The sequence below is a fragment of the Osmerus eperlanus genome, chromosome 26 (assembly GCF_963692335.1).
Source record: "Osmerus eperlanus chromosome 26, fOsmEpe2.1, whole genome shotgun sequence".
NCBI lineage: Eukaryota > Metazoa > Chordata > Actinopteri > Osmeriformes > Osmeridae > Osmerus > Osmerus eperlanus.
The window spans coordinates 5,078,511-5,088,463 of NC_085043.1; the positions used below are offsets into that span (position 1 = coordinate 5,078,511).

Sequence of the window (9,953 nt, forward strand, 5' to 3'; positions counted from 1 at the left end):
CTTCTCAAACTGCACAATGAAAGCTCTTTCACTTTCCATGCTCCTCCCAGTTTGAGTTAGGTGGAGGGAATTGTACACATTCTGGATTCTACGGTGCATCTAGACAATCTTCTCAAACGGCGCACCAGCATGGAGTTAGGAGTACTGCTGAGCTGGAGTTCTGTTGGGCCCACTCTGTTGTTTGGTCTGGTGTTCCTGATCTTCTATGAGCTACACAGATATTTCTCTTTACTGAACAAATTTCCTCCTGGACCCAAACCATGGCTGCTTCTGGGGAATCTGCCTGAGACTTTGAAGGACCCCTTAAAAGTATTTATGGATGTGAGTTTGACAGTGTTTGACACATTCTCTAGTTATATTGGAAGTAGTCTAGTAATAAATAAAATAATCTTCTTTGGTTGGCCTTCCCAGATGCCTTATTTATTGAGGTCATTGTTGTGGCATTTTTGGATATAACTTGATTATCTTGATTGGTAGTTGGGGATTTATGGAGAGATAAGCACCTTATACATGGGCAGGAGCCCAGCTATAGTGTTGAACAAGCTGCAGATAGCCAAGGAGGCTTTGGTCCATAACGCAGCAGCATTCTCAGGAAGACCATCTCTACCAGTTCTGGACTGGATCACCAATGGGAATGGTCAGTTAAAACAGCAATGTTTCCTATTGCCATAAAACAGCCAATTTTGATTTCTGGTATTAGATTTACATGAATTAGTCCTATAAGATTCAGCCATTTTTCTATTATTAATTAATTATTGTAAATAAATGTATATTCCTCCTGGATGGATGTCAGTAAGGGGCCTACGGTTACCTGACATTCCTTTAACCCTACCTCACAAGGGATTGTGGGGGCTACTTATGGGCATTCCTGGAAGCAACAGAGGAAGTTTGCATCAGTCACTCTGAAGAACTTTGGTCTGGGGAAGAAATCTCTGGAGGAGCGAATCGTTGAAGAAGCTCACTTTCTCATAGAGCATCTAAACAAAGAAGGAGGTATGAAAAGCAAACTATTTCCAGCAGTGGGTTTCAACTTGCCCGGCTGTGACTCATAATTTGTTCCTGACTGCAGGACAATAGGGCACATGATGATCATGCTATTTTGACAAACATAGGCTGCCACTGTCAAAGACCAATGCTGTTGCTGTTTGTCAGGGAACGAGAATCCAGTTGACCCACAACAAGTCTTTCAGAACGCCATCTCCAACATTATCTGCTCCATTGTCTTCGGGGATCGCTTTGAGTACACAGACAAGCACTTCAACGACCTCCTGGATGTCATCAAATCAAACTTGTACCTGACAGGATCTGCTGTTGGCCTGGTATGAGCTTACCACACTTCTATACATCTGTTTACGCACAAGGAGATAACAGTATACTGTCTCTAGATATTCTTATCTTATTTCATTTCCCACCAGATCTTCAACCAGATCCCATTCATCAAACATTTTCCAGGCCCCCAGCAGATGATCAAAAAACAGGCTGATGAGCTGACGGGTTTCATTAGGGACAAAGTCATGGAACACCGCAAGACCTTGGACCGAAATGATCTCAGAGACTTCATAGATGCATACATAGTGGAGCAGGAGAGAGTAAGTGACCGGTGCGCGTGTGTCCAAAAAACCCTGGACCCATCTTTTTCACTGTTGTTTTCCAATGAGGTCGATATGTGTGGTGATGTCATAGCTTCATTTCTCCCCACGGTTATTTCTTCTTTTTCTCTGTTGAGCAGCAGGAGATGAGTCCAGACTCAACATTCTTTGAGGAAAACATGGTGCTAACCGTGGCTGATCTGTTCTTGGCTGGGACGGACACTACCTCCACGACCCTCAGATGGGCATTGATCTACATGATGGAGCACCCCGAAATTCAAGGTATTTTGAGGGCTTGGTCCAGGCTGTTGCGTCCATCCCAGTCATTCTCCTTAGACACTGTGCGATTCATTCTGTCCTGTGTGTTTGGGGGAAAACAATGACCAGATAATCTGCTTTCACAAAATATAGTTTCCATTTTTCCCCAATTCGCTATCAGAGCGATGCCATGAGGAGATTATCAGCGTGCTAGGTTTCAACCGCAGTCCCTCCATGGACAACAGAGAAGACCTTCCCTATGTTTATGCTACCATCCACGAGGTCCAGAGAATGGCCAACATTGCTCCTATGGGGCTGCCCCACCAGACCACCCAGGCCACCCAGCTGAGAGGTTACCACATACCTAAAGTGAGGGGTGATGAGCTGCACAATTCGTTCCAGTTTTCTTTCCACTCTCCATCGCTGCGTTGAAAGTGATTTTTCTTCCGCCAGGGAACGGACATCCTTCTTAACCTGACTTCGATCTTGACGGACAAAGACCAGTGGAAATACCCGGACACGTTTAACCCTGAGAACTTTCTGGATGAGAAGGGCCAGTTCTACAAACATGAGGCCTTCATTGTCTTCTCGCTAGGTGAGGCTTCAGACTCTAGCCAAAGATTATTTATGGGTGTGCAGATGATTACATAGAGCTGAAAATTATACATGTTAATATATATTTTAAAATAATGGCTGTAATGTGTATGTGCCATTTTAGGGGTCAGTGTTTCCTTAGTCTTAACTTGTGATAAGATGAGTTTGCCGTGAAATAGGACTTCTCTCTTTCTAAGGTCAAAAGGTCGCTTGGTGAACTTCACATAGTTCGATATGTAAAACTTGAGGCCTCTACAATGTTATCATGCATGCCCTTAGAAGGATAGAAACATGATTATCTCATGCTGTCCATTAGAAGGAGTGTTCTACAGTCACTGTCTATGTGCCATGTCCAGTCCAGCGCATATATGGCCTTCTGTAACCTCTTGCCTCACTCATTAAAACCACGATCCACTAGGAAGGAATGGCTTAATGATCTGAGTTTGCATTAATAAACATCTGGTTGAACATCATCACAACCTACTACGGCCTATTTACAGTTTTGATTTATCTCTTAACTTCATTCTCAACTTGGTGTTGTTGACGTCGCACTGCTTTGCTTTATCTTGGCCAGGCTGCCGTTGTAAATGAGAACTTGTTCACAACTGGCCAACCTGGTTAAATAAAGGTCAAATAAATAAATAATAAAACAAATAAATAAACAACACCTTGCGCTCCTTCTCTGCAGGCCTCCGGGTATGTCTTGGGGAGCAGTTGGCCAGGATGGAGATCTTTGTGTTCTTCACCTCGCTCCTCCAGCGCCTGCGCTTCTCCTGGCCCCCTAACACCCCGCCTCCAGATTTAGAAGGAACCATCGGAGTGGTCCGATGTCCCAACCCATATACCATGCTGTGCCACAGCCGAGCCATCACACACTGAAGGAATGTGTCAACACGGTGTTGTGATCGGGGTTAATGATATGTCGGTGTGCTTCTTGAGATTTCTTTGTTAATGTTGTTTTGTACGTGTACCAGGACTAATGTACAATAAATATAATTCCTCACAGTTTGTCATGATACTCTATCTGTAGCTATTGTTTTATTTTGCCACGCTGTCCTCCACGTTGCACTCCTTACAACCAAGGTGTTTTAGAATGACATGGCATTTTTGATGTTTTGATTAAAGTGGGTGTGATGACCTTTCAGCCAGTGGTATTCTATGGGAAAGATGACTGGGTTAAATGTGTTTAGTGCCACTGAGGTGCACTGTGTATTATAGTGCAATACTAAATAAAAGATTACCACCTTGGAACCTGACACCATGACAAAAGATTTTAATCCCTGAAGTGCCCCTTGAGACAAACAGGTTTTTGCATAACAATCCCAAAATATTGTAAGCATTATGCTTCGCTATCAAATGTAAATACAAATGATTAAAAAACAAAAACATAATGTCCTTTCTATTATTTGAATTATAATGTCAAATGTGTTTTCATAAAACAGCTTTCCATGATAAATAAAAATAGATTAAAAACAGGATCGTGTTGTGTCCCCTTGGTCCCTGTTTGCAATGAGCCTGAGTTAAGGGAGATTATGCGTAGTTTTCAATATATTTCAATATATAGTTTTCAATATTTCTGAATTGTGTCTGGTCCCATTTTGCACAACTGCAGCTTCTGTGGAGACTATGTCTCCTTTCCGTCTGTGTTTTGTCTAGAGGCTGGGAGGACGAGTGTCTGGACACCAATGCCTTGTAGTCTCACCACATCAGTTAAAGAGCCCAGAAGCTGTCTGGTGGAGGGGTAGGAATTCAGGACCAAAGGGTTGACAAGGTCAGGGCAACCCAGTCTCACCTGAGGCAGAGTTAACCCCTCAGGATGCTGCTTCATGAGGGCAAAGAGGCGGTTCCTAAGCTTGGTCTGTTGATCATTCTGGGCAAGGAGGCCTGCTGTAGTTTTTGCAGGAGCTGTAAATGACACATTTAATTTACGCCATAATTATGATTTTTTTTTCTTCTATGGTCATTGTACCAAATACAGCCAAATACAATGAAAGGTTACTCGAGTCGATATAAAATAATCGCCATACCTCTGTTAAAACGTGTTTGTAGGGCGTCTGCATAGGACTTGGTTGTCTGCCGTCGGTACTCTGTTTCAGCCATCTCACAGTTATCCTAAGTGATCTTCACACTAGATTTCCAATCAATGCCAATAATGTGTGGAGTGTAGTTGCAGTAGTAGCCTATGTATTGGGCGTTTCTATTCACAGTAAAGTTATTGTTCTGTTTTGGATTCAGTTTTGCAGAATTGAAACTCGGCTAGGCTGTAAACCCTACTTCCTTGTGTGTAGTGGCTGTAAACCCTACTTCCTTGTGTGTAGTAGAGTATTGCAAGGGTGACCAGACGTCCTCTTTTACCCGGACATTTGATCCTCTTTTCGAGACCTAAAAAATGCGTCCGGCAGGGATTCCAAAATCGCCCGGGATTTTGCTTCGTCGGATATATCTGTTTCTTTCACAAACTAGTTATTACAAGCTTTGAAAAGGGTATCTCTCTTACGTTCCACCTTCTTGCGCGAACTCTGACTGTAGAGAGAACTGTCATTGGTCGACCGCCTTCTCAGTGTTGGCAGATGCACGATAATTATCCTCTAAATACGATCATTTTGAGCCTTTGGTACGATACTTTTCCGTACTTTCGCCATTTCCAATCTGGCAACACTGAACACCTTGCCCGCCTCCACTAGTTGCATTGTTTACAACAGCACATGGCATTGGCAGCATTCACATGGTCATGGTGCGGCATGCAATACTACCACCCCCACCCCCCTACAATTAATGGACGAGGAGCAGGCATACTGGGATGATAGTTGTCTCGAGTTATACAGAAAAAGCCAAACAGAAAACATCACCAAAACTTTGATAGGTATGAAAATCTCACGCCAAACTTTTGACAAAACTTGAGAGCCCTCTGATTCTGCAATAACGCGAGACCTTGAATGTAACAAGCTGTTACAGTTCTACAAGGGCCGTTTATTAGTTAACAAAGCGATAACAGATTATTTTGATTATTTCATAATTAGCTACTCTGCCAACACAAAAATAGTTCCGCAAAACATTATGGTGAAACTGGTTAGTCAATGGAGGAAGGCGGGACGTTATAACAAGAGGTAGATCTTATGTCTTCCCCTGCCATCTTGAATCTAGTCAACTTGCAATGTAGGCTAATGTATGTTTTTTGGGGGACAGGCACGAGTTGGACTATCTAGAGATGCTCTGCAGAATGGACAAAGAACACCGTAAAGACCAGGATGAAATGATTCAGCAGTTCCTAGATACTGGTAGGAAGTTTTAAGGTTACTGAAACAGGACACCATGAAGTAGCCCACTGTGAGATTTTGGAGGAGAAATACATGTGAGAAACAGACAAAGAAGCTGCAGATATAGACCAGTTGCTTCTGAAGGAAATGTATCTTGGCATACACATCATACACCAGGAGCAAACAAACCTAGACACTGAGCCAAGTGAGTAGACCTGGGACTAGGCTCAGGCCTGCAGTTGGAGTTTGGGTATGGAGTTTTGTATTTACATTGAGTCATTCAATAATGTAGTTGAATTAAGGAAAGTATTTCTCAATACTCATGTAGAGGAAACTGCCATTACACTCCTTAAGCCATGAGAAAGTGCCAATTTTGTCTGTCAATGGGGCCTGCATTACAACTATTGAAATCAAGATAAGACATTCTCATGCTAAGAATGACAAATCAAATATGAAGAGTCAAGCACACACAAGCACTGCACACACACACACACACACACACACACACACACACACACACACACACACACACACACACACACACACACACTTTCCAACAGCACTGCTTGTAAATTATAGCTGCTTCAGGTACTGCAGAGCTGAGTCCAAGTGAACCTTTCTCTGGCTCTTTGCTCCACAAGTTACCTCATTAATTCTCAATGAACTTAGGTTCAAGTCCAGAATGAGGTTGTAGTTTTGAAGAAGACGCTTAGCTATGTCCTTGTCCATGTACCCTAAAATAGCAGATAGAGGTTTTAATTCACACAGTTGTAAACAGATTATTTCTTTACTATTAGGGACAGACTGAAAGGCCATATCTATACTTTACCAGTATTGTTTGGGTCACTCAAGTGCATAGCTCTTTCCAACCTTTGGAACCTTTGTAGCCATGTTTTTGTTTCTGCATCGTTGACAGAATCCAGGCTACACACTGAAACTGAATCCCTGTGGACTGGTGATAAATGTGACACGTGCCCAGCCTCTGACTGTGAATGGAAAGAATATTACAGATACATCAACGAGAGCATAAAACAAAACAAAAAAGCACAGAGTGATAAATGAACGCGATTGAGACATTCATTGCCACGTGTCATTATTGACTCCATTAAACAAACGTTTGTTTTTGTTAGACCAGAGAATAAACTAGAAAGTTTGCTCGATTTACCTGGCTGCACTCTTGTAGCTCCTGAGGGAACATGACCCGTCCTATAAACCGAAGAACGCCTTGGTAATGTACCTATGAGAAAAAAGTATTAAAGCGATACAACTTATATCTAACTGTATGCATTTTCTTGTTTTTACCATGAGCTTGCTGTCAACTTAGACACCATGACTGATTATGCAGACTTTTTAAATAACCTTTCAGAGAGCTCTCTTCTCTCTCTTTGGTTGACTGTACCTTGTCTGGGTTGTGAACATCAGAGAAGGCTTTTAGAAGCAGGTGAAACGAAGGCAATTTTAGTGGAACTTCCTTATTGAGAAATACATCAATGATCTGAGATTGTTTCAGGGTCCCACGGAGGGAGGAGTCAAGAGCAACGAGTTTGTCCTCGATTCCTCTCAGGGATGAGGCGGGCCAATCACACAGCTCCTCACGGATGGCCAGACACAACCAGTCTTCTTCTTGACCCCCCTCGGACAGGTCTCCCTGCGACATTGCAGACAAACCCTCAGGCATTCTATCCTTTTTTATCCCTACTGCTATTGATATTTTAATTGACATTTTAAGATACATGTAATTTCATAGGTCTCCTACAACAGTTGTATAACAGTTTAATAGGTCTCATACAAACATAAAAAGTTGTTTTGTTTATCTTAGTTTTGTTTTGTATAGTTTGACAATTAAGACCATTAAGACAATCTAAATACAATTTTCAACCCTATGGGGATGGACCGTAATTTCTTTTATTGAATTGAATCCTTAGCATAGTGTTTAACGGGAACATGGCAGGCACAATATATTTCAGTATAGTTTATCTGAAAGGAACAGGATAACATCTTCCTTGTTATAGACTCGCCTGCACTGTGATGTCCGCAACTCCTGCCGTTGCTTTAGAATCTGTCCTCTCAAGATGATTCCCCTGGTGAATGTATGAGAAGGTTCTGTCACCAGATGGCGCTGTGAAACACAGTCTGTTGCGGACCTTGAGGAAAAAGTACTGCTTCGTAAAAAATCTTTTTAAATGAATCTGCTAATATTTACTCACATCATCCCTCATAGGCACATATACAGTTAGGTCCATAAATATTTGGACATTGACACAATTTTCATCATTTTGGCTCTGTATACCACCACAATGGATTTGAAATGAAACAATCAAGATGTGCTTTAAGTGCAGACTTTCAGCTTTAATTTCAGGGTATTTACATCCAAATCAGGTGAACGGTGTAGGAATTACAATACATTTTATATGTGCCCCCCCCCCCCCTTTTTAAGGGACCAAAAGTAATTGGACAATTGGCTGCTCAGCTGTTCCATGGCCAGGTGTATGTTATTCCCTCATGGGAGTTCGTTATTTCATTGACAAGGAGCAGATAAAAGGTCTAGAGTTCATTTCAAGTATGGTATTTGTGTTTGGAATCTGTTGCTGTCAACTCTCAATATGAAGTCCAAAGAGCTGTCACCATCAGTGAAGCAAGCCATCGTTAGGCTGAAAAATCAAAACAAACCTATCAGAGAGATAGCAAAAACATTAGGTGTGGCTCAATCAACTGTTTGGTACATTCTTAAAAAGAAAGAACGCACTGGTGAGCTCAGCAACACCAAAAGACCCGGAAGACCACGGAAAACAACTGTGGTGGATGACAGAAGAATTCTTTCCCTGGTGAAGAAAAACCCCTTCACAACAGTTGGCCAGATCAAGAACACTCTCCAGGAGGTAGGCGTATCTGTGTCAAAGTCAAAAATTAAGAGAAGACTTCACCAGAGTAAATACAGAGGGTTCACCACAAGATGTAAACCATTGGTGAGTCTCAAAAACAGGAAGACAAGATTAGAGTTTGCCAAAAAACATCTAAAAGAGCCTGTACAGTTCTGGAACAACATCCTATGGACAGATGAGACCAAGATCAACTTGTACCAGAATGATGGGAAGAGAAGAGTATGGAGAAGGGAAGGAACTGCTCATGATCCAAAGCATACCACCTCATCAGTGAAGCATGGTGGAGGTAGTGTTATGGCGTGGGCATGTATGGCTGCCAATGGAACTGGTTCCCTTGTATTTATCGATGATGTGACTGCTGACAAAAGCAGTAGGATGAATTCTGAAGTGTTTCTGGCAATATTATCTGCTCAGATTCAGCCAAATGCTTCAGAACTCATAGGACGGCGCTTCACAGTGCAGATGGACAATGACCCGAAGCATACTGCGAAAGCAACCAAAGAGTTTTTTAAGGCAAAGAAGTGGAATGTTCTGCAATGGCCAAGTCAATCACCTGACCTAAATCCAATTGAGCATGCATTTCACTTGCTAAAGACAAAACTGAAGGGAAAATGCCCCAAGAACAAGCAGGAACTGAAGACAGTTGCAGTAGAGGCCTGGCAGAGCATCACCAGGGACGAAACCCAGCGTCTGGTGATGTCTATGGGTTCCAGACTTCAGGCTGTCATTGACTGCAAAGGATTTGCAACCAAGTATTACAAGTGACAATTAGATTTATGATTATGTTAGTTTGTCCAATTATTTTTGGTTCCTTAAAAAGGGGGGGGCCACATATAAAATGTGTTGTAATTCCTACACCGTTCACCTGATTTGGATGTAAATACCCTGAAATTAAAGCTGAAAGTCTGCACTTAAAGCACATCTTGATTGTTTCATTTCAAATCCATTGTGGCGGTATACAGAGCCAAAATTATGAAAATTGTGTCAATGTCCAAATATTTATGGACCTAACTGTATAGCAGCCTCAAACTACATTATGGGAAATGGGAAATGAGCTGAGAAAATGTATATCTTTTGGGTTCTTTTACCATGTCAAGTGCACCATGAGGTACTATGCCCAGTTTAGCCTGAAATCCTGGTAGTCTAGAGTGTGGCTGGGGAGTCTGTTGGACTGGGCCCTCTTTCATCCTCTCATCCACAACATCTGGCCCTGAATCCTGGATTTGGTCCTCTCTCTGCCTGCATAGTAAATAGACACACCAGGGATTGCAAGATTCCTACAATAATAAGCAGTGTACAGATGGCTCGAGAACAGAATTGTGTTGAGACAGAAGGGTGCCTGGTTTTGAAAACGCTTTCTGACACAGCAGAGT

The 9,953-nt window shown here is 42.2% G+C and overlaps 1 protein-coding gene and 1 long non-coding RNA gene across 2 annotated transcripts; one reads left to right on the forward strand and one right to left on the reverse strand.

Annotated features, from left to right (window-relative positions):
• The first annotated feature begins 107 nt into the window (after positions 1-107).
• On the forward strand, positions 108-3,728 carry LOC134012661 (cytochrome P450 2J2-like). Its single transcript, XM_062452195.1, has 9 exons — positions 108-321; positions 478-637; positions 841-993; positions 1,153-1,319; positions 1,416-1,589; positions 1,730-1,871; positions 2,029-2,216; positions 2,301-2,442; positions 3,130-3,728. The coding sequence occupies exons 1-9, from the start codon at positions 130-132 to the stop codon at positions 3,318-3,320; spliced, it is 1,509 nt and encodes a 502-aa protein (XP_062308179.1). The 5' UTR covers positions 108-129; the 3' UTR covers positions 3,321-3,728.
• Positions 3,700-5,203, reverse strand: LOC134012664 (uncharacterized). Its single transcript, XR_009928628.1, has 2 exons — positions 4,469-5,203; positions 3,700-4,346 (listed from the first exon to the last, which is right to left on the reverse strand). It is a non-coding gene; the product is annotated as an uncharacterized LOC134012664 (long non-coding RNA).
• Between the last annotated feature and the right edge of the window lie 4,750 nt (positions 5,204-9,953).

Bases quoted from the DNA above. Each gene is read 5' to 3' on its own strand.
- LOC134012661 (XM_062452195.1), top strand. From the start codon at position 130: ATGGAGTTAGGAGTACTGCTGAGCTGGAGTTCTGTTGGGCCCACTCTG. The intron at 994-1,152 runs GTATGAAAAGCA...GCTGTTTGTCAG, and splicing joins GCATCTAAACAAAGAAGGAG to GGAACGAGAATCCAGTTGAC. The intron at 1,872-2,028 runs GTATTTTGAGGG...ATTCGCTATCAG, and splicing joins GGAGCACCCCGAAATTCAAG to AGCGATGCCATGAGGAGATT.